The sequence below is a fragment of the Gavialis gangeticus genome, unplaced genomic scaffold (assembly GCF_001723915.1).
Source record: "Gavialis gangeticus isolate Ggan-Ray unplaced genomic scaffold, GavGan_comp1, whole genome shotgun sequence".
In the NCBI taxonomy this organism is placed as follows: Eukaryota; Metazoa; Chordata; order Crocodylia; family Gavialidae; genus Gavialis; species Gavialis gangeticus.
The window spans coordinates 979,610-1,006,623 of record NW_017728981.1 but is presented as its reverse complement, the minus strand read 5'-3'; the positions used below and the strand labels follow the sequence as shown (position 1 = coordinate 1,006,623).

The 27,014-nt window shown below is 58.7% G+C and overlaps 1 protein-coding gene across 1 annotated transcript; it reads left to right on the top strand.

The window, feature by feature from the left end:
- Positions 1-11,116: 11,116 nt before the first annotated feature.
- On the top strand, positions 11,117-24,957 carry LOC109293421 (twist-related protein 2-like). Its single transcript, XM_019511327.1, has 2 exons — positions 11,117-11,829; positions 23,876-24,957. Exon 1 carries the CDS (start codon positions 11,333-11,335, stop codon positions 11,816-11,818), a length of 486 nt encoding a protein of 161 aa, XP_019366872.1. The 5' UTR covers positions 11,117-11,332; the 3' UTR covers positions 11,819-11,829; positions 23,876-24,957.
- The last annotated feature ends 2,057 nt before the right edge of the window (positions 24,958-27,014 follow it).

The following is a 27,014-nucleotide window of genomic DNA, read 5'->3' as shown; positions in this document are numbered from 1 at the left end:
GGAAATGACCCCAGCTGGGAAGCAGGGACATCCAAGGGGGCTGCACGGGCCCTTGGGGAAGCTATTAGTGGGGTGAGGGGCAACGCAACATGGAGAAAGACTGCCCCCACTCAAAACAGCAGGCCATGGGACACCAGCTCGTGGAGGGGGGTGGGGGGGTGGTTCTGCCAAGGCTCCAGACTGGTTTCTAAATGTGTCCAGGCTGCATCTGCAAAGAGGGACACTTTTGCGAGCCTGAAAGGGACTTCCAAAGCAATAAGTCCCAGCCATGTGGTGCTGATCTGTCCCTCAGAGCTGCTGTCTGCAGTGGGCACAGGCAAGGTGGGCTTCACCTTGTCCCATCTGGTTGGTTGGGTGGCATGATGGCCCTTGAAGGCAAAGCAGGCAGCTGTGTTGGAGAAGCCCAGCTTTGGGCTTTTAGATCATGAGAGAGGTTTCAAAACAGCTTAAAAACCCCAGAGAAGAGAGCAGAGGGGGAAGCCAGTAGGAAGTTTGGTACCAGAAGGGGCCAGGCCACTGGGCTGATCCCAAGGACCCCTCCTGTCTGCCCAGGAAAGGCGCTGGCGGCTTTTGCTTGCTGGTTTGCTTGGTGTAAGCACCGAGGTATTATCTGAAGGACTGGCTGAGGATGCTAGGGCTGGTGGGCTCAGCCTCCTGCTTCCAGGCGGTGGAGAAGACGGGTAGCCTCAGCCCTCAGCTGTGGGGTTGGATCCCGAGCCCACACTATAGGCTAGTGTTTCAGCTGCTCCCAATTCAACATCAGCAGCTTGGGCAAAAATCCTGAGGGGAGCAACAGCGTTTGGTCCTGTGATTCCCGAAGCTCAGCACACAGGTGGGTGTTTCCCCCTGGCCCAGACACAAGCGGGTGGATTTCTTACCATGAAAACCCTGAGGCATTTCTAGAGGGGCCAGTGGCTAGGATGTGCTGGGGTCCAAGGATCAGAGGGCTATGAAGCTATGGCCTTTCCTGACCATAAATGATGCCTCTAGCAGCGGGTACAGGGGAGAGGCCAGTACCTTTTCCTGCTGGTGTCGTGATCCCTTCTTTCCAGCTGGAGCTGCCGTGCCAACATAGCCCCTGCCCCAGGCCCTTGCAGATCGAAACCTTCCTTGTGTCTTTACTAAGATGTTTTAGGTTCGCGCTGCCTATCCTCTTTCCCCGCAGACCCACGGCCACCTTTTCCTAGCACTGCTGTGCCCAGCTGCACACAGCAGTGTGGAGATCATTGTGCCCTGGGGTGCCTGTCCTGTCCCCTGGATGCCCCATACCTTCCTTGAGGATGTGCAGAGGGGACGACTGATGGCTAAACAATCCCTGCCATGCTCAGGCTGGCTCCTACAGTGAGAGCTCGGGTCCAAGAGGCTGCGCTCTGAGCTATGGCACTCAGAATAAATGCTTAGGGGAGGTGTGGGCTCTCCCTTGCTGGAGGGGGTCAAGAAGAGGAGGGAGACCCAGTGATTGGGGATGAACTAGGTGCAGGGATGCCTGTTTTCTGCTGTGGAGATTTCTGGGCTTTGCTGGCTGCCCTGTCCCACATGCATCGGGGTATTTTTAAGCCTCCCCCAGATGCACTGGGTGTTGGCTGCAGCCCAGGCTGGGGGTGGCAACTGGTCTGTGCCAATGCTTCTGCTGGGAGCAAAGCTGGAGGTTGGGTCTTGCCCCTCCACTCAGGGTCAAACCAATAGCCGTATTTGAGGTCAAGAAGGAATTTTATCCCATGGTCAGATTGGCATGGACTTAATGTGGGGGTTGCTTTCCTCTGTAGCAGGGGCATGGCCTCTGCCTGGGACCTCTGGAGTATATATTAACAATCTTTTACAGCAGCAGGACACTGGCAGTCGCAGTCTCCCTGCTTTCCCTGGGGCAGGGGCAGCTGTGATGTCTAGGGCTGCGTCAGGGTGGATGGTGGTTTTAGGAAGAGTTTAGATGATGGTTTGTCTGGGATGGTTTGGACAGGGCTGATCCTGCCTCAAGCAGGGGGTTGGACTCAAAGGGAGATATGCAGCCCCCTTCCAGCCCCACGGCTCTAGGATCCGATGATGTGGGAGCTCTTCCACCAACACCTGTCCCCTATGCTGCGGGTTACAGCTCTAGACCTGTGTGTCCTGTTGAAAGCATGGGCCAGGGCCACCACGTAACATAATAGCCCCTACTAATTGGGGACGCTACTGAGGACAAGGACAACTAAATACCGGTTACCGCTGTAGCATGTGCCCCAATCCAGGACTACTGCAACGGGCTCCTTTAACGCAAATCAACCTCCATCCAGGCTGCTATGCTTCAGGGTCGTGTGTGGATGGGTTCACCCTAATGCAGTCAGCTGCAGGCAGGGATGAGGAGATGGACCCTGTGTGCTCACCCCTCCCTGGGCCAACTTCCCGGGCCGTTGTGGGGATGGGACTGGATGGCTTGAATGAGTAATGGCTGAGCAGAAACCAAGCAAGGAGGCTGAGTAAGCCTCTGCCTCACACTAGGGACCTGCTGATGTCAATGGGATGCTGGAGTGAGTAACTGCTCTGTGGTGTGCCTGGAACCAGCAGGATCCAGCCCACAGTGGGGCTTAGCAGTGCGTGTCCGGGAAGGAGAGCCAGAGAGATACCTCTTTGCAAGCGGATGCTGCTACGTCACCTCAGGGAGACCCGGTCTGTATAGAGGGTCCTGGCAGGGGCATTGAGTGGGAAGAACAGGGGTCCTTGAGCAAAGGGGAAGGGCAAGGTGACAAGGGGGACTGGAGACCAGGTAGCACCCCAGGCCTCTGGCTGAGAGGCACGATGGAGAGCTGGCACCAGGGAGGGGTTGGGCAGGCATGTCCAGCTACAGTGCTCTACCTTCAGGAGGTGTCCGGATGGTGGATGGATGGATGGATGGACTGGGGTGTGTAGATGGACAGATGGCTAGATAGACTGTGTGGTATATAGATGGATGTGGATGGATGGAGGCAAGAGTGTGTGGATAGATGGACAGATGGAAGTACAGATAGGATAGGCTAACGGATGGGTGGAAGGATGGACAGACAGAGAGGTGGGTGGATGGATGGGTGGATGGATGGATGGAGGGGAGCTTGCACATTCTGCTTTGCCTGTAGTTTACTAGCAATACCTGTGCTCTGCTACCGAGATTTCCCAGGCTTCTGGGCTTTGCTGGTTGTCCCCTTCCCCTTCCTGCTATTTATGTCAGAGGTTTTAAGCCTCCCTTAGAGCCATTAGGTGCTGGTCGCAGTCCAGCCTGGGGATGGTGACGAGGCTATTCCAGTCTTCCTGCTAGGACCAAACCCAGAGGGTCCCGGCTAGAGGGTCTTGCCTCTCCACGCAGGCTCAGACTGATGCCAGATCCGAGATCAGGAGGGAATTTTACCCCCTGGTCAAATCGGTAGGGACTGGGTGGGGAAGGTTTGCCTTCCTCTGTAGCATGGGATCTCTTGAGCAACCTTTTCTACAAGCAGGACACTGGTGGCCACGCCCCCCCCACTTTCCCCTTGGCAGGTTCAGGGGTGATGTCTTGTGTCGTGTCAGGGGCGATGGTGGTTTTGCTAAGAAAGTGGACACTGGGTTTGTCTGGGCTGGTTTGCACAGGGCTGATCCTGCCTCGGGCAGGGGGTTGGACTAGATGTGAGATCCGGAGGTCCCTTCCAGCCCCAGGTCCCTAGGATTATTTCTGGGATTGTTGGTTGTAGCCGGGGTAGTCTAAGGACATGGGCAGACCAGGTTTTTGGGTAGCTGTGATATCTTTTATTAGACCAACTAAAAAGTTGGAAAAAATGTTCTTGCCTGCTTTCGGGCACAAAGCCCCTTCTTCACACTCTCTCTATGCCATAAACCACCTTCTTCAGACTCTCTCTATGCCTGAAGAAGCCGGTGTGTGCCCAAAAGCTTGCAAAGAACATTTTTTTCCCAACTATATAGTCGATCGAACAAAAGATATCACATGTACCCTATGAACCTGGTCTGCTTAGGTTTCTTTCTGGCGTTCCTGGCAGCGCAGGGAGCTGGGTCCACAGAGAGGCCATGACTGTCCCTGGGCCTGCAGGGCAGTGTTTGCACATGATGTCTGCCCCGGGGCCCCCTGCCCTTGACCTTGCAGAGCATACGGGGGCAAGGGCATTTGCTATGTCGTTCCCTGGCAGCCGATGACTCGGCATGGGATTCACCAGGCTTCTGCCGGCCGCGATGGGAGTCCGTTTCCCAACACCCCGGCCACGACTGCCAGGAACTCGGCTATTGCTGCCTCTGAGTCACTGACCTCGGCCCAAGTCTCGAGCGAACTGCAGCGCCAGGAAACCACGGCGCTTTGGCTCCTGGTTGCCCCAGCCCCTGCTTGGGTGTTATACCCAAGTATTGCAGCATCCATCAGCTTAGATGTGTGACACTGCAGCCCCACGGTGTCCGCACCCCCCTTCCAGACACAAATTTGGGGTGCGGAGGGCTGCAAGAAGTGGAGAGAAAGCCTGCGGCTGATACCAAGATGCCCCCGCCCCTGGACAAAGTGGTGCAGGGAAGAAGGGCAGAGGTGCAGGGGAGAGCTCGCCGTGTCCCGGGACAGTGCGGCGAGACAGCCGGCCCAGCGAGCAGCTCACTGCTGAGTCCTTCGGCCTGGGAGGCAGCGACGCTATAGCCCATGTGGGTCTGCTTTCTCCTGCACCAGCCTCTTCTCTTTGCCTGTAAACTGGAAGCGAGGGCATGAGTGGGTGGATGGAGGGAAGGAGCTCTCTTCTGACGGCGGGGGATAGTCTCACATCAAAAAGGGGACATGTGAACAGCATGGCATGTTCAGCTCCGGACCTCAGGACCCGGGCAGGCATCTCTGGACCACGCTGGGGACCGGCTAGCAGCGGACTTGCCCGCCTTAGCCCAGAGGAAATGCCCGAGAGATGGGGAAGGGAGCAGGGGGTATCAGCTTTGTTCCCTCCGGGACCTGGGGCCTTTCCTGTGGATTTGTTGCCGTTGCACCAGTCCTCTCTCACAGACGGGCCCCAGTGGAGGGAGCTGCCCTGACTCTTTCCAGGAGTGGAAACCCAGAGACGTGGAAACCCGGAGACCTCTGCTATGCAATGGGGTCCTGCACTGGGTGCCCCCATTCCCTCACCCTGCAGGGGTGAGTTTGGGCCCTAGGCCATGGGACACTGCAGCCAAGCAGTTAAAGATGCCCGTGAGAGAGCGGAGGCCAGGCGGCCTGGAGTGGGGCCCAGGATCCCTCCTCCCCATCCCGCACGATTACATGCAAAGTGGACTGGCAAGAGGAGCCAGGCTGAATCGCAAGGATTAGCACGTGGGAAGGGACAGCTTCAAGGCGGTCGCGATGCACAAACCAGCCTCACACCCAAGGCTAACAGGGAGACCCCAGGAAAAAAACGACCAGCGTTAGGTCGTGACTCAGTTTCCCTGCTCTCCACTCCACTGGCCAAGAAATGGTTCCCTCAAGGGAAATGGGTAGGAATGCAGGAAGTTTGAACCTGAACTGTAGCAAACTCCTCAACACCAAGACATTAGGAGTGTGCACCTTGCTTCAAACCATGAGGATGGAGTCTGAGGAGCCCAGGAGCTCTCCACCAGGCAGCGCAGAGGTCTGGGTAGTCTTTGCTGTGTGTAGCTGCTCTCGCTTGCGTTTCCTGACTGCTAATATCCCGGTATACTGGTGTATAGTTTGGAGGAACTTGCTTTGGCATCAGGGACGAGGCTGCCGAGCACCCGCAGAAGCCACCAGCAACGTTGGCGGTGGGGACAGCCCTGTCAGGTGGGGCACATGCCCCCCCACACCCTCCCTACCAGTCACCTATAACTCAAGGTGACCTCCCCTGGTGCTGGGTAGATCACGGGAAGGCACAAGCCCCCCCCAGAACCTTGCAGACTGTGGAGGCCTCGCTGCAAAGCCGGGAGCCCCCAGCCGCAGCGGGTGAGGGCGATCGGCCAGCCCCGGCGTCTGCGGCCATGCTGGATCGCGTGCTCCCAGGGAAGGAGCTGGGAGGCGTGCGTGGAGAGCTGGGAGCTTCTTGGCAGCGAGCACCAGGACATGGCACCCGTTCCCCTGAGCTCAGATGGGGGGGAAACAAGGAAAAAAAACACAATTTTCACACGGAGGAAGAAAACTCCAGGGAAGGAAAAGGAGCCGGGGCTGTTGCAGCCTGCAGCCCAAAGGCCGGGCTGGCATCTGGGCACTGCTGCCTTCGAGCTGGGAGCCCCCTCCCTGGGCACATCTGCTTGCACAGCTGAACGCGTCCCCTGGCTGCCAGCGGACCCGCAGAGCTCCAGCTGTCCCTGCACCAGGCGGGAGCCAGGGTGAGTCCCTGCCCCCTGGCCGCCCACCCCTCGGTTCCCTTTTCCTCTCCCCCAGGGCGGGCGGGGGGAAGGGGAGCCTGCTGGAACATCTTTTAGTTCTTAAAGAGTTCAGCAAGTTCCAAGAACATTATGTCATTTTGACAAAGAAACGACTGGCGAGGCCATCCATCAAAGCCGCCGGCGGGCACATCAAAGGCTCCGGCGTGCCCCCCACCCCCGTTTTCTTTTTTTGCAGCCGGGGCTCTCCGTGCACCCCCTCCCCGCACCCATATTCCCCGCAGTCGCCACAGCAACAGCACGCTACGGCGGATGCTTTGCATTTTTATTCGCACCACACATGGTTCCACTCCAGCTCGGAGATAACTAGAAAAACCTGTGAAACCAAAGCTGCTTCAGCGGCTATTCCTGGCCGCCTTTCATGCTCGCGATTTATGGACGTCCGCTTGCCTTTTTCACGCAGGATGAAATGGAGGGGAGCTCTGGCCCTGTCATGGGGGGGTACAAACACCCTCTGATTTGGTGACTGCCGTCCTCTAGTGCTTGTCATGCATGGGACCCCCCGTTGCCCCCATTGCCCCGCTTCGCCATGCAGGAAGGGAGGCCTGCAGCTGACAGAGGGACGAGCCTGCAGTAACGTGGTAGAGCTGTGCCCGGACCATGCTGCCTTTGCAGAGGCCACAGGCCGGCTGCTTTTTGCATCAGGGTGGCGGTGATTGCAATGAAGCTCCAGGGTTCACACCGGAGAAATCCCAGAGTGCTGAGCATGGGCTCTGTCACCTGCCCATCCTCCTGCCCCTGCCCTGGGGACAGGGGTCAGCAACCAGGTAGCAGCTCGTGCCCCAGTCGCCAGGTCCCAAGCCACCATCCCAGTTTGGGGGGGGCTGGAGACCTCTTCTTGGGCTGGATCCGGCCCTGGGGTCTGCAAGTGTCCTGCAGCATTCTCCTTGGGTGCATACGGACACTGCTTGCCTTGCGGGAGAGAATCAGAGACTCAGAGAACATGAGGGTTGGACAGGGCCTTGGGAGGTCCCAACTAGTCCAGCCCCCTGCTCCAAGCAGGACCAGCCCCAACTACATCATCCCAGCCAAGGCTTTGTCTTAAAAGCCTCCAAGGATGGATATTCCACCACCTCTCTGGGGAGCCTGTTCCAGCGCTTCACCGCCCTCTTCGTGAGAAAGCTTCCCCTAATATCCAACCTCAACTTCCCTTGCTGCAACTGGAGCCCATTGCTCCTTGTTCTGGCATCTGGTCCTGCTTAGAACGGTCCAGCTCCATCCTCTTTGCAACCCCCCCACAGGGAGTTGAAGGGTCCTCACAAGTCAGGTCCCGCAACCCCCAAACCATTTTCGTTGCCCTCCTGGACTCTCTCCAACTTGTCCACATCCTTTCTGTAGTGGGGGGCCCCAAACTGGACTCCAGATGTGGCCTCCTCTGTGCTGAATAGAGGGGAAGAATTGCTGCCCTTGATCTGCTGGCAACGCTCCTACCAGTGCAGCCCAGGATGCCATTAGCCTTCTTGGTAACAAGGCCACACTGCTGGATCCTATTCAGCTTCTTGTCCCCTGTCACCCCCAGGTCCTTTTCTGCAGGGCTGCTGCCCAGCCAGCCAGCCCCCAGCCTGGACCAGTGCATGGGATTGCTCTGTCCTAAGCGCAGGACTTTGCACTTGTCTTGTTGAACCTCAGGAGACTTCTTTTGACCCAATCCTCCAATGTGTTGAGCTCTCCCTGAACCCTACCCCGACCCTCCAGGGTATCTACCAGTCCCCAAAGCTTGGTGACATCTGCTTTCCCTTTCACAACCTGCTGGTTCACCTCACTGGAAAGCTGCAGCCCAGTACATCCCAGCTCCGGCCCATGGGTCTACGAGGGGATGAGCAAGCGCCTCGCTTTTCGGGAGAGAGGAGGAAGGTGAAGCAGAGCTCTCCACCCTGCTTAGTTATAAAGGAGGACTGAAAGGGGTCGGCATAGGTTTTTGGAGGGGTAAGGATGAACAAAAAAGCAGCAGGGAGTTCGCTGTCCCTACGTTGCAGAACAAAGCAGAGGATGCTTGGTTTTCCCAGGTTTCTGGGTGTTGCCGGTTGCCATATGGGGCTGGGAAGGAATGTGTCCCCCTTCCTGTTGCTACCAGTGTCAGGGTTTCTTTGCTGCCTTTCTCGGTGTTGGCTGCAGCCAAGCCCGGGGATTTTGTTTGGGACGGGCTGCAGGGTCCTGCTCTCTACTTGGGGTCACACCAGTTACTGTATTTTGGTCAGGAAGGATCTTTACCCCCGGTACAGATTGGGGTGGGGAGTAAAGGGGGGGGTCATCTTTAAAGGAAGGGACCGGTACCCTCTTTCTTGGATTTCTCAAGCATATTGAACAACCACGCAGGCCGCTGATGGCCCTTGTACCTTGAGGTCCTCTTGGTGTCCTTGGGCAACGCACCTCGGGGTTTTAGGAATAGTCAGGCAAGGGCGCGTCGGGATGGTTTGGAAAGGGACAAGCCTTCTCAGGATTGGGCGTTACCTCCACGGCTTTCCCGTGACTCTACCCGAGAGCAAGAAGCTATTTGCAAAGCGGTTCTGTGCCTTGCGGCATCTTGGCCAGGGTCTTTCCAGGCCTTGGGGTTAAAGACCCCATGGTTAAGGGCTCTGCCTCCCGGGGACTGGGGCCTTGGTTATGTCATCGTGACCCTCCGAGCTAGGCAGGTCTGCTAAGTCTGCAGCAGAAAGATTTTGAGGGTTTGAGCTATCCTCAGAGGGGTGGGTAGCAGGGACAAGGCCTCTGGTCTGCTTCCAGCCCCAGGGGTCTTCATGGGTGGTATTAACACCCGATCTCGTTCTTTATGTACGTGTGAAAGCCGGTGCGCTCCAACAGGTGTACTACAGGTCTGAGCACAGTGGGACCATCGGGGACTGGGGACCTACCTGTCCCAACACCCGCCTGCTGCCAGCTGCCCTCATGGGGTGTGTGCACATCTGGGACAAGCCAGCTGACATCCAAGTGTGTGTGTTCCCAGCCCTCGGCCACGGTGGGGGAGGGATGCGAAGCTGCTGCCCCGAGGTCCCAGCGAGGGACATTTCGGAGGGGTTTGCAGGATGTCGGCACCGCAGCCCCATTGGGGGCCACAAATGTGCCCATGCCCATGTGGGGGCTCTGCCCATCAACATGGCACCCAGGAGCTGCACAAAGGTCTCCCAGCTGCAGGACAGGGCCCCCGCTGTCCATGCCCTGCAGCTGGGCATCCCGGCCTGCCAGCGCCGCAATGTCTCCCTCCGTGGCAGGCCGCCCCAGGACACGCAGTACTCCGGGTACCCGCCTTGCAGGGGGCATGTGCCCACGCTGCCGTGAGATGCCGCTGCCATGTCGGGTCCATGCAGGTGACTCCCCTCTGAAACATGTGGCTTCCAACTGGCCCGCGGGCATTACAAACACCTGCTTTGCACCCCCGAGGCAGCTCCAAATGTGCCCCCATGGCTCCAGTGCGCCTCGCACTGAGCTGTGTGCCCCTGGCTGGATCACTACAGCTCCTAATCCACTTGGGCTCATTGATTCCAACCAGAGCTTTGAGGGCCTTGGCTCCGGGCTTCACTGCACCAAGTGCCCCCCTAGAAACCCTGGGCCTTGCCTTTGGGACACTGACCTTGGGGCACTGGCGATGACCAGCTCCCTTCTCTCCCAGTAGCTGTGTGCCAGCCTAGCAGCAACTTCCCCCGGGGTCCCAATGGGCTTCCTCAGGGGGGACGGGTGGGTAAGGCTGTTACCAGCTGGGTTGCATGGAGGTGAGTTAGCAATGTGTGAGCTTCAGGCTATGTAAGCTGGTACCACCTATATCTCCTATCTACTTCAGTTAGTCTAGAAGGTGCAAATCTCCCCCTCCTTCTACTAGTGAAGGACCCTCTCCACGGGCACATCAGTACGGATCATAGGGTTTGGCCTTTCTCTGTAGCGGGGGCATGGCCTGTACCGGAGATCTCTGGAGTATATATTAATAACACCCTTTTCTAGAAGCAAGACATTGCGGTCCACCTTGCTTTCCCAGGGGCAGGTTTGGGTGCGGTGTCTCGTGTTGTGTCGGGGGGGGGGGACAGTCATTTTGCTAAGAGATCAGACGACAGATGGGCCTGGGGTGGTTTGGACAGGGCTGATCCCGCATTGGGCAGGGGGGTGGCCTAGACATGACCTCTGCAGGTCTCTTCTCTAGGTGACAGTATAAAGTCCCGGTAGAAGTGCCCGGCGGGTCCAGCCACAAGCACAGGAGCCCGGAGGCCGGCTGGAGTCGCCCGCCCTACACCTGGTGCAGGTGAGAAGCAGGTGCCTGCGATGCCCTTGGCCAGCAGCACGTCCCCGGGCCCGAATGCATCCTCATAGCTCTTGGGCTTGATCCTCTCTTTTGCTAACGTGTCCTTCCAAGGAGGGATAGGCCTGATGGCTGCCGCTCCTGCCCTGGGAGACTGGGCGTTCTCCTGAAGCCACCACATCCACCCTTGGACTTGGAGAGCGGGCCTCCCTGCCGGAGGCAGCCAACGTGGCTCCATGCTTCCAGGCCCATCCGTTGCAGGTGAGAGACTCGGATGCGAGTCGGGCGGGCGGAGGTTGGTGCCCGACTGGCGCGGGGCCAGGGGCGCCGAGGCACTTCTTCCCCCCGGAGCCCAGGGAGCTGCCCCTGACGTCCGGGCGGCAGGCAGGAGCATCTGTGCCTAAGGGCTTGGGGTGTGCTGGTGGGGGAGGGAAGGAGGAAATCTGGAACCCATAAGCTCCTCTGATGTTTGCATTTACCGTGCACGGCTGCATTGGTCTGCGCCCGGCCCCTCCCCCGGCCCTCCCTGCCCTATCAGCAAAAGATATCCACCGAGTTTATCCGAACGTCCCTCCTCTCCGTCGCCCAAAGGCACAACGGACCCAGATCCTTGAAGTTTGGGGAGGCTCCGGAAGACGCTCAGCACGGGGGACACGGCGCACCCGGAGCCGGCGGGGCCTGGAGGTCTCGCCCGATGCCCAGCGGTGGTGGCGAGCCAGTGAGGTCCTGCGAGGCCCGGGCCCCCGTCGCCCACCAGGTGAGAGCGGCCAGGGCGAGATGAAAGAGGAGAGCATGTGCCCGGAGTCCCCCGAAGGCAGCGCGGCCAGCAGCGAGGAGGAGGGCGAGCGGCCGCCCAAGAAAGGCCTCCGTAAGCGGGGGCAGCTGAGCCAGGCGGCGGAGGAGCGCGGGGCCCCGTCGCCCCAGGGCAAGCGCAGCAAGCGCAGCCCCGTGCCGCCGTCCTTCGAGGACGCGCACACCCAGCGGGTCATCGCCAACGTGCGGGAGAGGCAGCGCACCCAGTCCCTCAACGACGCCTTCGCCGAGCTGCGCAAGATCATCCCCACGCTGCCCTCCGACAAGCTCAGCAAGATCCAGACCCTCAAGCTGGCCGCCCGCTACATCGACTTCCTCTACCAGGTGCTGCAGAGCGACGAGCTGGACCACAAGATCGCCAGCTGCAACTACCTGGCCCACGAGCGCCTCAGCTACGCCTTCTCCGTCTGGAGGATGGAGGGGGCCTGGTCCATGTCAGCCTCCCACTGAGCCGCCCAGGGGTGAGTATCGCCAGCCGCGGGTGCTGCCCGGCTCCCTCCTGCGCCAGGTGGGTGCCTGGTGTGGGGGACGGTGGGGGGGCATTCATCGCTTCTTCAGGGAGCATCGAATGCACAGCCGCATGCAAGGGGTGGCGTTCGGGCCAGGTAGTGGCGTCCCTTCCCCAGCGGGAGGCCTGCGGGGATGGATCCAGCCGAGAGGAGGCAACGGGGCCAGCCGGGGAAAGGGGGGAGTAAAGGTGTCAGGATGTGAGCGCCCCTCGTCACAGACCTTGGGGTGGCGATGTCTGTCAGGGCACCTGCTAAGCTCAGCGGTGGTGTTAAACCAGGCCAGGATCAGGCCCACAGGCTACATCCAGCTGCCAGGGCCGTTCTCGCGGCAAACGGAGCCCGATTCTCATGTCGCTCGTGATGTAACGTGGCGGGGGGGGACTCAGCTCAAGTCATGGGGTCGCCGGCGTCTCCCCGAGCACTGTGCAATGGGGGCAGGCTGCAGTGCCCCCACCTCTCTCGGCAGCGATATAACGGGCCCGGCGCGCTCCAGGAAGGCGGCAAGACCACGAGCCTGGCCCCCCGTGCTAGCCCCGCGGTATCCGCCGTGGTCTTGTGGGCATGAGAGAAGCAGGACTGGCGAGGATCGGTCTTGTCTCCTCTCTGCTGGGCACCGTGCGCAGAGTCCTGGTCCCTGACAGATCGAGGCGATTGTCTGACTTGGGCTGAAGGGCTTCCCGGCAGGCCAGGGGGAGGCGTGTGGAGCCTGGAAGCTCTTCTCCCGTCTCTCCCAATGAAAGCCTCGCAAGCCCCGCTTCCCCCATGAATACCGACCGTCTCACCCCGAGCAAATGCCCTCCAAGCACGGCCCCTCCGTGCCCTCCAGCTCCCATCCACGGACTTATAAAAGGAAGGGGAAAGCCCTTGCCCATCCTCACCCATTGCCGATAGACCCTGTGGCAGCTGGGAGCTGCTGGCAACTCCATGCACCCGCACTGGGACAAGGAAGCAGGAGCCGGCGTAGGAAGGCCCGGGCTAGCCCCAAACCCTGGAGGGGTGCTGGGGAGAGTCCCGACCTCCTCGCTAGCTAAAGCCTGAGCACAGGAGGCTTCCTGGCCCTGCCTGGCCTGGTGACAGCCCCTCCAGCAGCTCTGGTTATGGTGGGCCCTTTGCCTAACTCCATACGGCCACGTCTTTGGCTCAGGTGTGGCTGGATGCTCGCTTGGAGTTGGCCTCCTTGTTAGCAGCACTTCCCCCGCCTGCACCCTCCAGCAGCATCCAGACCCAGCGGCAATTTAGGGGCCTCTTCTCCTGTTCGGTTGCTTTGAGTTCTGGGCAGAGGGATTAGGACCTGATCCCCGCAGCCCAGCTCACTCCAGCGCCTTCCTCCGGGGCTTTGCCCTCCCTTGGTTTAGTCCGCGGAGTCAGCTCAGGGTAAGCTGGCAGCCTCGATATCAGAGCCAGGCACCCGCAGGGGCAAGGGGCAGGATCCGGGGCATCACTTGTCCTGTTTCGAGGTGAAGCTACGTGCTTTCCTTAATGCACAGCAGGATGCCAGCCCTGCCACGCGCATGTGCCTGGCTGCCCCCGTCGAGGCTCTGCAGGGTAGAGGCGAGCAGGCAGCAACGCACATAAGGACGCGGTGGAAGCACAAGACGGCTCTGCCAGAGCTGGGCCGACGTAGTCCTGTGAGCCTCAGCCTGCACGGGCAGCCAGGAAAGGCAGGCGCCTAACTCCCCTTTCCCTCGGCCAGGCTCCACAGCCCCTGGAAAAGCTCTGAGCAAAGGGGGCAGGGACTAGAGACCTGATTTTTCTCAACCCCCTTCAGACTGCAGCAAACCAGCTGGCCCCAAATGCCAGTCACTCCAGACAGCAGGGAACAAACCTCTCCAGTGCATCAAGCCCACGGCTCATCACGGCCAGCTACCCCTGGGCCTGCTGCCTTCTCTTTACCCCAAAGCGGCTCCTGGCTGTGGGGTTTAGGGACAGGCTTGCCAAGGGGTTTAGGCACTGAGGTAGAAGCTGACCCAGCACTTTCAGGTGGGAAAACCACCTTTTCCACCCCCAATAATATAAGTCGCCGGTGACAAAGACCTTGAGCTGCCCTTACTCTTCCAACCCCCTCCCCCGGGAGGGGACTAGTTACGTGTCCTGTGGTTGTATCAGGGTGGACTGGTCATTTTATAGCTCAGCTGGACCACAGATTTGCGTACACTGGTTTGGATAGAGTTGATCCTGCCTCTGATGGGCGGTTGGCCGCAGTGATGTCCGGGAGGTCCCTTCCAGCCCAACCGTGCTGTTGAAGGACCAAACGTTTCAGTGCATGAAAACTATGAGAGTCGTAAGCAAACCCCAGCCCAGCGCTCACCCTCTGGCCTGTAATGCCACAGTGATGCACTGTCTAGGCCCCTCCGGGTATTCAGGGCTCCCTAAATGTGTGGCAGGCTGTGAATATAGGGATGCTTTTGCTGAATCCATCCCAGACTTAAAGGACCTGCTCCGGCTTTGCCTCTTGGGCATCTGAGGGGATTTAGGCGCCTGCGTACGATCCTGTTGCTCACCTACGTTGCAGTCTTTGCTGTCCAAGGGAGCGTGAGCTGGCTACAGAGGTTGTGGCATGCTCCGCTTTGCCAGCCGGGCACCTCCACCTGGGAAACCACTCCCTGCCTGGCAGTACGGCCCACAGCCTGGTGCCTTTCCCCGCCATCCCCTCTTCACCCTGGGACTGAAGGCTGCTCCGGAGACACTGCTGCTGATCTGTAGGGTGACGCAGTGAGTCTAATCATTGCCATTGCTTTGAAATCAAGGACAGCATGTTATGCCAGGAGCCATCACCGTAACAGCTGGGGTCTCGTGCTCATTCACATAGCAGCTACACGGGGTCTCGGGACTTGCGGCTGCCCACTGCCGTAAGCCCAATCCCTGCATATAGGCACACACAGGCACGTGTGTGTGCACACGCATGCACCCGCATTGTCTTTTAAACCCATTGGTAGCTTTTGCTTGAGCAACAAGCGGTAGTTCACCACGTAAGCCTGAAGTCGGGCAGAAGGCAGGGGAGATCTGCCCCTTTTATAGATCTAGAGAGAGCCCAAGTTTTCATGAACCAGAAGTCGCTTCATCAGACACGTGAAAGCTTTTTGCTGGAGAATCCTGCTGCCCTTTTTCTATCCAACCTATCTCATGGTGCGGAGGGAGAAGGGGGCACCTGGGACCATGGCCTCGTGCCTCCACTTGCCCATCAGTTTGCCAGGCCAGAGGCACGCGTGCCAAGCTGTGCGATGCCATGTCCATAGGCAGGCATATTGGTTTCAGCCAGGTTGTGCTTGGCAGGCATTTCCTTCCCGTGATATGCAGATGAGCTAAAGACCTTCCCATTTACAAGAGGTTTTAAGTGCCTCTAGGCCAGTAAGCTTGGAGCTATCTATCGGTGCGGGCAATGGTCCTGATCTAGGACTCTAGCTGGCAGCCGGGGCTGTTTGAGGACATATCCTTCATACTGGACATGTCTGCAGGAGGCCAGTTAGGGCGGGCGACAAGGATAGGGGAGCTTCTGAGGCACAGGACAAAAGGAGAAAGAGCCCACAGCAAAAGCAAGTTGGCCTTATCTCCCCAGCGAGCTAACGAAACCAGTGCTTGCCGCGGAGCTGTAATTTTATAATGCAAAGCAGCTAATGACCACTGGGTCTGCAAGCAGACTGGTCTCTCCTGGAACCGTGCCTATAAAATATCAAAGGCTGCTGAATGCGGCTATGCCCTTGTTAAACAGGAGACGTAATCGGGGGAAGGAGAGATTGAGGCCTCCCGGGCGAGAAGAATCCCGTTTGAAGTCTGCCGTGCTCATGCGTTCAAGGGGGAAGGAAGGATCATTTTGAGCCCATTAAAACACAGGCCTGGTTCCCTCGCAGGAGGGGGTGAGGCTGCAGCAGGAGAGCTCCTGGGCTCTTCCACCACTTCGGCTAGTTCAGGACATACAAAGGCCCCCGCGGGTGCTGAAACATGCCTCCTAGGGACAGTAGCTCTTCGGGGTTGGGATGAGGTCGGGTCTGGAGGCTGCTTATTTCTTCCCCTTGTCATTTTTAAATCAGTCTTTTTGCACCATGTTAAAGTATCAGCCAGGAATGGGCTAGGGCAGGCTTCCCCCTCCATCCGCGGATGGGGAAGGGATGCTTTGGGGGCTAGAGCCTAGCAAAGAGATTCCCCACGGGCACGACCCGTGACCACGAAACCAGGCCGGGAAGGCAGCGGGTAGGTAGCCGAGCCAGATGGCACGTGGCTGCCAGCATGGTGATTCGGGGGTGACCACTGTAAATCAGGGTAGACGTGGCCCCTTTCCCACCCCTGTTCCCAGTGAGGGTAAATGGCCTGTTGGAGCGGGGGAAGGCTGCTGTGCAAAGCGGAGGGTCCAGCTCCAGATCTTGGGCAACGAGCAGGTTTCCTCTCAGCACTGTGGCGCGTGGGCATGTCCCGCTGAGACCAGCAGGCAGCTCTGGGGGTTCCCGCCAGGGTTTCCAGGTGCTCAGAGCTAGCTCAGAAAAGCCTGCCCTCTCTCAAGCAGCCTCTGGGGTGAAGCCAGGACTTTTTGGCTCCCTTTGATGTCCCACGGACCCCAGCCCTGGCTTAGCAGTCTGCCCATCGCCTCTCCCTGCCCTCTGAGAAATGCCCTCGCCCCAAAGCTGTGCCAGCGGTGGAGGGTTCTGCTTCTCCGGCCGCACCGCTGCAGCCTGTTTGCACTGGTGCTGAGAGCAGGGTACAGGCCTGGCCCCTGGGAGCCCACACTGCCCCAGCACGGAGACCCCTAGCTGAGGAGGTAAGTGCTGGCACCCCCCACCCAGGGCATCCAGGGTCCTCATTACCCCCTATTGGGACGTTCAGCTCCGAGTCTCAGGCTCTGCAATGCCAGGCAAGCCCAGGCTCCGGGGGCGCCTGTACACGTATGTGGTTTAGGGCTGCAGCTCCAGGTGTGCTGGGATGCGGGCATTTGCCACCTTGCGTCTTTGCTGCAGGACCGTCCCAGAGCTGCCTCCAGCCTTTGGGCCCTGGGGAGTTGTCTATGAAGTCCTCCTGTGCGGGGGCCTGGGGGAAGCATCAGAGCAAGGTAGATGGAGGGGATTCCTGGAGCCTGGCTGCCAGCTCCAGGCTCTGCTCCATGCAGTCCTGCGTGGTCCCTTGGAGCTGTCCCGTGAGAATCGCCCACTGGCTGGAGCCCCAGGGGAGGCAATCTGCCTCCAGACCCCTGGACATCACCCTTTGCCCCCTTGTTCTGCCTCTGGCTCCTTTGATGGGTTATAAATAAGCAACCAAGGGCTCTGGCCCGGAGCACGCGGAAGCGAGGGGCTGGGATGAGTCATTTGTCCTTGCATCAGTTTTTCCGACTGAGTGAGAGTTGAGAAGGGGAGCTCAGCATAGCCTGGGTGTTGTGGGGGGCAGAGGTGGGGAGCTGCTGCTGGGCTGCTCTGCAGGTATGTGGGGATATGCATGCATCTGTGGGTGCACGCGTGTGCATCTCTGTGCATGTCTGTGTCTGCATGCGTGTCTGCATGCAGCTGTGCATGTGTGTGGACATGCGTCTGTGTGTTGGCATGCATCTGTGTGTGTGTGTATCTGTGTGCAGACGTACATCTGTGTGTGTACACGTGTCTGTGTGCATGCATGCATGTGTCGGTGCGCATGCATCTGTGTGTGCCCCTGTGTGTGTGTACATGTTCATCTGTGCATGCATACATCATATCCGTGTGTGTCTGCATGTATCTGTGCATGTGTCAGGGCACATGCCCATGTGTGCATGCATCTGTGTGTGTGCATGTGTGTCTGCAGGCATCTGTGCATTTGTGTGTGTCACATGCACCTGCATGTCTGTGTGTGCATGCGTCTGTTCGTGCATGTCCGTGCCTTTGTGTGCACATGTGCGTTCGCATGCATCTGCATGCATATCTGTGTTGACATGCAGCTGCATGCATGTGTGTCTGTGCATACATACGTGTGTGTGTGTTTCTGCATGCATCTGTGTGCATGTCGTGTGTGCATGAATCTGCGGGCGGGCATGTGCATGCCTGCATCTATGCGTGGGTGCACGCAGGCATTTTGTGTCTGCCCCAGGGTTCACCAGTGCCCCAGGGAAGGTGGTGATTTTAACCCCGAACTATCAGGAATGAGTCATGAATGCCATTTGCACAGGCTGGACTTCCCAGAGCCGTCCGCTCCAGCCCATGGTGTGGCTGGAGACACCCGCCAGGGCAGGGCAGCCCCGTGTCTCACCCAGCCAGCACCCACCCATGGGTTCACCTCTCTCCAGTCAGGCCCAGCCACAGGGCGTACATGACAGTGCAAGGGCTCCCGGCTGTCCCCTCTCACGTGCGGTGTTGCTGGGTCTGTGTGGGTCCGTGTTTTCCTGCTGTGAGCCATTCCACGCATGGGGACCCACTACACATGTAGCTCTGAGGGTGCGGATACCCACATGTGGCTGTGGGGAAGAGGGAAGGGGGTTGCCCTGTGCCCAGAACAGCAGGCAGGGGGTTGCATCGGCCGTGGGGAGGTCTCGTGGCCACGACTTTTGCTGTGTAGGCCTGGACGCGGTTCACTCCCGCTGTTTGCAAGCCCAGGGGTCTTGCAGTGGAAGCTGGGTGCAACCACAGACATCTGGTGTGGTGGCTGTGCCAGCATCCTGGGGGAGGAAAACAGTGCTGCGATGTCATGGGGGAGAATCAGTGAGGGTCCAAGACACAACGAGCGTCCCCGCCGTGGCAGAAAGAAGCAGGATCTCTTTAGAAGACCCCTGAATTACCGCCCCACTCTGCAGGAGGACCCTGCTGTTCCTGCTTTTTCCAAGCATCTTCTAACCCTAGCTGCTCTGTTCCCCAGTGCCGGGGATTGGAAGTGTGGATCTACCAGGGCTCGGCTCATTAAGCTCCTTCCCTGGTCCCAATAGCTCCAGCGACCACTTCTATCCCGATACCGCTGTGTGCAGCGCTTACTGCTAAGCCAGTCCCAGAGGCTGGGGCTCCTTTGGGCACTAAAACACTGAGCATGTCAGGATTAGTTAACGTTAAAACAGAGATAGGGTTACATCGCCCTGCCCTAGCCATCATTAAAGTGTCTGCTGGTCGCGGGCCCTCAGGATCTCAGCTGCATTCGTTTAAAGCGAGAGGAATGCCTTTGAAACGCGTTGGGGTTTCCTTGCTGGATGTCGGGCGAAGGCACCTGGGACCCAGCGGGAAGCAAAGGAGATGCCATCGCAGTTTTTCACTTTTCATGTCTTTGCTTCCTATAAAAGGGAAAACGAAAGAAGAAGGAGACATGCAGGGCCCCTTCCCCCCCGATCCACCCCGCTGGGCCAGATCCCCTAAGGAGAGCCAGATGCACCGCTGCTCCCCCCCAGGGCACGTCAAACAGGCTGTTGGGACTGTCCGTACATGCCCAGTGTGCGGTGATCGCAAGGTTCAATAAACCCAAGCAGATGGGAGTAGGAATTCAACACCAAACTTTACTTGTGGAGCAGCTGGCAACTTCTGCAGACCCTTTGTCTGGCTTTAAGTGACCTAACTGCTTCCTAACTCCAGGGACCACCTCCCAATTCCCAACATCCTCACTCTCCTGCTGGAGAGCCTTTCAAAGTTATAGCTTGTATTGCTGTGTCTTCCCAATAACTGCAAAAACCCACTAACGGAGGAGAGGTTCTCATTTCTCTTCAGTTCTTTAACCAAGTCTGTGAGACTTGCAGGAGGTTTCACTTTTCTCTCCGCCCTGCAAAGCATCGGCTCCAGTTTCCGATTTGTTTTCAGTGGGAGCTTTTCCTCTCCTTCTTGATAAACCGGAGCTCTAGACTGGGATCCGATGGGCTTGCATTTCCAGCAGCCTTTCCTCTGCACAAAGACCAGAGCTCACAAGCTGCAGACCACGGAGGCTGACCTCCTTCCGCACGATAGTGTTTGCATTTGTGCCTGGAGGTACGATTCTTCCCATAAGGATGCGGCTGTTTCTTGCGTTAGTGGAATGGTGGTTTCTTCCTAAAAGGATTAGGATTGGGCTGCATGGGTAGGAGCGGTGCCAGCAGATCGAAGGCAGTGATTCTCCCCCTTCTATTCAGGATGGGAAAGGCCACATCTGGAGTCCTGTGTCCATTTGTGGGCCAGAAAAGGTGTGGACAAATTGGAGAATCGGTAACGAATATGGTTCGGGGGCTGTGACACGTGACTTGTGAGGCGAGGCTGAAGGAACTGGGTTTATTTAGTCTGAATAAGGGAAGACCGGGGGGGATCAAACAGCAGCCTTCAGCTCCCTGGCCACGTTTATACGAGACGCTGACTGCGCCGTTGTTACCATGTGGTCATTTAGGACTTGCATAACCAAGCACTAAATGACTGTGCAGTCGCAGTAGTGTCCCTGCACGGCTTCCGGGTGCAAGAGCTCGTTACTACTGCACAGTAACATCGCGTCACGGTTTGCGCCCCGTGATGTTACTGCACTGCACTAATGAGCTACTGCGCAGTAAGCTTCTTGTGTAGACGCGGCCCCTGCAGGGGGGTTGCAAAGAGAGCGGAGCTGGACTGTCCTCAGTGGGGGCAGATGGCAGGACAAGGAGCAATGGGCTCATGTTGCAGCAAGGGAAGTTGAGGTTGGATAGTAGGAGAAACTTTCTCTCTAGGAGGGCGGTGAGGGACTGCAGTGGGCTCCCCGGGGAGGTGGTGGAGTCTCCATCCTTGGAGGTTTTTAAGACAAAGCCTTGGCTGGGATGATGTAGTTGGGGTTTGGAGCAGGGGGTTGGACTCAATGTCACCTCCTGAGGTCCGTTCCAACCTTCATGGTTTCTAAAATGAGCCACATTTGGGCTGTGACACCTAAAAGGACTATCAGGAGGCCTGACTGTTGTGTTGCATCCTGCAAACACACATGTAGGTAGGCTCAGTTCCTCAGTAGCTGCCAGGGCTAAAATTGGGATCACCTCCCTCACTACCGCAGCGAAGGGAGCTTGCGTGCTCTGCTTTTGCACTGGAAGCGAGCAGTACATCTCCCTGTGCCTGGCTTGTTTTTGCTCCTGAATAGCCAGTGGACACAGTGTTTCTCCCAACTTTACACCTTGGTCATGGACTGTCACTGGAGCAAGCGCAGGGTGCTTGGGGCTGGGCTGAAACTGGCCTTTTCCCCAGAAAGTGCTGCCTAATGAGCCCCTGCCACAAACTGCAGCATTTGGGGGGCCATGGCTCCTGCCTTCTCCTGCCGCTTGCAGGTCTACCCCGAGCACGTTGGCCTGTGTGGGCACCGGTCTCGGCCCCCTTGGATGCAGATGCCAGGGCTGAGCGGAAATGTGCCTGGAGCTCTTCTGCACGGCACCTGCCTTGCCAGGGGGCCAACCCCCTCCCCGTGGCTGGCTCCATGCTGTGGTGCCCCAACTTTGTCTCCCCACAAGGTAGCATGAAGGGCTAGGAGGTGTGGTGAGAAGAGGAAAGGGCACCTTGCCCACCTCGCAGCTGGGGCGGGCAGACGTCACAGGGCCAGGCCGGGTGCTTTGGTGTGGGGCGTGCATAGGGATGGATTCCCCCATTGCTCACTAAAGGGTGGATCTCACAGCAAAGCAATGAGCCTGGGGTCCCTTCCCCATTGCACCTGCCCAGGGCATGGCGTGGCACAGTGCTGCGGTTGCCAGCAGCTCCGTGCAGCAGCCAGAGGACGGCAGGTCCCTCCTGGCTCTACATGGAGGATGTGGAGCAGCTGGAGGGGATCCAGAAGAGCAGCTGGAAGGGAGCAGGGTGCAAGGGGGGCTCAGCTGGGAGAAGGGGAGATGAAGAGGGACGAGGCAGCTGGGTAAGAGGGAAGGAGCTGGTCTCTCTCCTTGCAGAGGGGCAGGCATGAAGCAAGGGGACGACAGGCTCAGGATGCCTTCTGAGAAGATCAGTGGGAGAAGCCTCCCGGGTGAGCCAGGGGATCCCCTGCACTGGGGCTTCCTGAGAAGAGGTTGGATACGGGATGGTTGAGGATGGTGGTGCTCCACCTCTAGCCAAATCTGGGGGGCCAAATCTGGCCTGTGGGAGCTGTGTCCTCCTGCCCACAGAGCTCCCTCTGGGTCTGGAAACAGGGAGCCGTGGTGGCATTCATTCACCGAGCTCAGCCAGTGCTGCCAAATGCCCAGACCTCACGGATGGGCCGGAGGACACGGCTCCATGCTGGCACGCGGGTTCACTCCATGGCTGGATCCTGTGCGTGGAGTCAGGCCAGCCCTCGGGACGGGACCGCAGGTTGCAGTCAGTGCACAGTGCCGGGCTGGGACGTGGGAGTCTACCTGTGTGCATGGAGCCAGGCTGTGGATACTCATCCAGATGGTGCATGAGGGGTTGGGGAGGCTGGTGAGTGCCCACTGCCCAGCCTTTCTGCTTGCCTGGTGCTTGAGCCCCACAAGGCCACGTCCCAGCCCTTGGGGACGTCGGCTGCTCCTGGATCGGACCCAGGGCTGGATCAGATCAGCAGGGCTGGAAGCGCAGGCTGGCTTTGCCGGCACGGCCCCGTCAGCGCAGCCAGCTGGCGAAGGCTGACACCCAGTGGCTGCGCTCCCACGTCCCAGAGCTGCTCCGCTCCGGGCGATGGAGAGGGGCTGGGGGGACACAGCTGTGTGGAGGGGTCAGTCCCTCGGTGGGATCAGACTGGCCCATCATCCAGGCGCCCGTGGTCTCCTGCAATGGGCCCCGAGGCTGTAGCCTGGGTGTTACGGGTATGAAGGGGAGCCAGGCTAGGGAAGGCCTGCCTGGGAACCTCTAGCCCGGTCCCTGCCACATCTGGAGTGACAGAGTAGGGCCCTTTGAGCGGATGTGGGATTCAGAGGATCATTCATAGGACCATAGGGAAGTTGTGCCATGTCTAGCCAGCCCCTGCTCAAGGCAGGATCACCACGGACCTCGGGGTCCAGCCTGCTCTTGGAAAGTGCCAAGGTCTCTGGGCAGCCTGGTCCAGTGCTCAACCCCCCCGCCCCAAGCCAACGAGTTCCTCCTCATCTCCAGCCTGTTTCCCCTGCTGGAGGCCACTGCTTCTAGTCCTGTCCCCTGTGACCACAGTGAAAATCCCTTCCCCATGCTCATCCTGCAGATGCTTTGCACACTGTGCTCACATCCGCCCTGCCCTCTGCCTTCTCCTCTCCAGACTAAACACCCCTAGCTCGTCCAGCCTTTCCTCCTTTGTCCTGTTTCCCGGCCTTTAATCATTTTGGTTGCTCTCCACTGGAGTCTTTCCAACTTGTCCCCCATCCTGCAAGAAAGGAGAGCTCACCCCTCTGGTCCCGAGCATGAGGCAGGTAGAGGCGCTGCCTCTGGAGTGGCCCCAGGCTGTGCACGGCCCACGTGCTGTAGCAATGGGGGCTGAAGAGGACTGGCTGAGCAGGCCCTGGGCTGTGGCTCCAGGCTCGGTGGCCAGCCTGGAGCAGCTGTGCAGGGGAGCTTCCAGATGTGGCCTCACCTTGCAGGGACCCACCGGCATTGTAGGGGAAACACGGCCTCATGCTCCCGCAGCAAAGACAACTCTCACTGCCTGGTTCAAGCCAGCTGGGGTCCTAGCCCTACCTTCCCGGGGGGTTGGTGGTGTGGCCTGCCACAGTTGGGGTGTCTTGCTGATAAGCTCAGGGCATGGCCTCTGAATCAGACCTTCCCAGGCCTGAAATGCTGGAGGCTACAAGGGAACGGGGGGAAAAACCCTGCTCAGGCCCAGTCACTCCCCTTTCCAACCTCCGCTTTCTGCAACCGTGTGACTGACCCCAAGGAAGGAAGGAAGGAAAGGGACTTATAAAAATGGATGGATGGGGTATGGGGATGAATATAAGGACATGCTGCTAGTCCTCCCCACCTGCATTCCCACCCCCTATTTGCCCCCTGAACCCCAACACCTAGGGTCTGAGCTAGGACAGGGCAGTTACACGCTCAGCAGCTGGGTCTGAGTGGACGTGCTTGTGGCCGGAGGTCACTGGCTGTGTGCGTGCGTCCAGCCCTGCCCCTGAGGTCCATGCCCCCCAGGGCAGCACCGCGGTCTGGGGTGCAGGGAGGTGCCTGGCTGTGCTCTGACTCTGTCTCTCTCCCCCTAGGTGTTCCCGTGAGGAGGGAGGATCCAGACTTCAGCCTCAACCCCAACCATAGCCTATAAGCCAGCCAAAAAGCCAGCCATCCCATTCGTGCCCAGTGCCTGCGAACCAGGTCGGCTCCCCCAAGGATTGAGGCCTCCCTCCTGGCACGACGAAGAAGCCCCCAATGCCTCGTCCTTTGACAAAGACCCCCTGAGGACACGGGCTCCCCAGCCAGGCACGGACTCCTTTGCTTGCCTGGAGACTGTATAAAACTCTCTGAAAGATAATTTATTTTGGAGGAGCTGGTCAAAGTGACCAGTTCAAACCTGTGTATCAGGGCTTGCTTTTGCTTTGCAAGTCAGGGTATTCGCCCACGGGGGATCTCAAGGCCTCGGCCTTCTGAAGGAAGAGCCCCGGGGCATCTCCGCGGGACTGGATAATGCAAAAGCAGGCCTGTGTCTCCGTTAAGTCGTGCTCAGCTGAGCTCTCCCTGCAGCCAGGCCTGACTTGCTTTCCATAGCCAGGCAGTGGGTCTCACTTGGTGAGGTGAGAGCAACCTCAGCCCATTTTGTTGGGTGCTGGGTACCATGGAAAGCAGCTGGATTGATGCCCTGGCATGGATAAACCCTGCTGGAAGTCCCATGGAGAAGAACTTCATCCCAGCTCCCTGCTGCCTTTCCTGAGGCTGCCTTGAGACCTGGGTGGATGACCCGGATGTTTAGTAGGATGCTCTTGGACAGCCGGCCTGGGACAGGGTCTTCCCGGGAGCGACAGCACAGACTGCGTGGGCCGTACTGACTCGGGTCAGTCTGGGACACTTGCAGACTATTTGTACCTTGCCTTGGTGCTGCCTTGAAAGCCCACGTGCACAGCCATGAAAGCGGAAGGGCCGGCGGGCAGAGGAGAGACTAAAGCTCCCTCAACCGCCCTAGTCTCCACGCTCCGGGATTGCCCCAAGATACGAAACGAAGCACGGGAGACCTCACCCGCTAAGTGCCCATGGTGCCTCGGCCCCTCCATGACTAACGCTTGTTATTCTCTTGCTGTAAGGACTCTGCTTTCTGACCAGCCCACATTACAATAAAGTCGCGATTTGTACCACATGCGGCACCTATGGGTCTGTGCATGGTCGGCGGGTTGGGGCGTTTGGGGGTGGTGGGCTGCTGTCTGCACCCTCGCATAGTGCGTAGCCCTGCCGGCCGCAGGAGACGAGAGAGACTCACAGAAGCAGAGGACAAGGGTGGGAAGGGAGCTCAGGGGGTCACATCAAGTCCACCCCCCTGCTCCAAGCAGGACCAGCCCCAGCAAGCTCATCCCAGCCAAGGCTTTTGTCTACCCGGGTCTTCAAAACCCCCAAGGATGGAGATGCCACCTCCTCTCTAGGTAACCCAAACTAATGCTTCACCACCCTCCTAGTGAGAGCGGTTTTCCTAATATCCAACCTCAACTTCCCTTGCTGCAACTTGAGCCCACTGCTCCTTGTTCTGCCACCACTGAGGACAGCCCAGCTCCATCCTCTTTGCAGCCGCCCTGCAGAGACTTGAAGGCTGCTATTCAATCCCCCCTCGGTCTTCTCTTCTGCAAACTAAATAAGCCTGGTTCCCTCAGCCTCTCCTCATTAGTCATGTCCCCCAGCCACCCCAACTATTTTTGCTGCCCTCCACTGGACTGTCTCCAATGTATCCACATCCTTTCTGTAGTGGGGGGCCCAAAACTGGACACAGGACTCCAGATGTGGCCTCACTGGTGCTGAATAAGGGAAAAATCGCTGCCCTTGATCTGCTGGTAATTCTCCTACCATTGCAGCCCAGGATGCCCTTAGCCTTCTTGGTAATAAAGGGCACATAATTAGCAGCAGAAATCCATCCAGGACCTGGCACCTCCAAACCATTAGCTGAGACCTCTGGGTCTAGCTGTATCTAGTGGTTAAAAAGCAAGGGTGGAAAAATCACAAGCGCCGGTCCCTGGTTAATGGGTACATGAGCTTACTGAGATGTAGCGGTCACTCCTGGCTCTGCACCGGGGAGACCCAGATGCAGCCTGTCTTCTGGATGTGCCCTGATGGTGGGGGGGAGGTTGAGGGGCAGGGAGGGCTGTGGGCTGATGGAGCAGAGGGTGCTGGGGTGCTCCACATGGCCGAGCTGGTGGGAAACCAGGTGCCGGGGTGTATGAGGCTGGGCATAGGGGAGACCAGCAAGGCTTGCTTAAGGGGTATCTGACTGCTGGATGTTTGGGGGCCAGCTGCTCCTGGACCACAGCCAGCAGCTGGACCTCCAGCCATGCCAGGATTTAACAACAGGAGGCTCAGCAGCCCGTCTTGGCATTACGGGACATTGGGTCCAGGGGTGACAGCAACCTGTCCCCAAGGCCTTGTGGCTTCCCAGGACACAGCTGGATCAGGAAGGGATCCTCTCCCAGCCCCCGGGGCGCTAGGTCAGCACCACAGAGTTTAGCTGAGGCCTCTTATCCTCGCTGGGATGGCAGGGCTTGTGCCCAATGGGACATCAGGACTTGGGAGCAGTGGGACATGCCCTTCGAGGCATTGAGCCCTGGGAAGGAACAGGCCCAGGGGAACCTCAAGCTCCGGAAAGGCATGAGATATGGGCAGGGTTACTCAGGTCCTGGGTGGGGGTAGGGGTACATCTGCGGAGGATATACCCATGACAGTAGCAGGCTTGTGGAGGGTGACCCATGGGTGGGTGGGCTATGCCTACTGGGGCTTCAGGACCTGATGAGGAACAGACCTACTGGACCATCTGGCTCTGGGAAGGGGCGGCGAACCTACAGGGTCAATAGGGCCTGGCAGGGGATTGCAGGACAATGGGCAAGGGAGAGCATGGCCACAGGGTAGGGGCACGTGGTCTGCGTGGCTCTGGGAATCTCTCCCACGTGGGGCTGGAACGTGAGGCTCTCGGTGCGTCTCATCCCGAGCCCGTCGGCTCTGAAGGCAAGAGCAGAGCAGGCACCAAAAAAGGACATCCTGTGCCCATGCAACCCCCTGCCACTGGCCTGCCATCGTGTGCTGGGGCTGCGGAGGGCGCATCTGGGCAGAGGTGCCAGGAAGCAATAGCAGACCAGAAGAGTAGGCTGGGATTTGGGGGGAGTGGGGGGCATCCCGCCAGAGCGTATGGCCCCCTGGAGAAGTGTAAGGGAGGGGAAG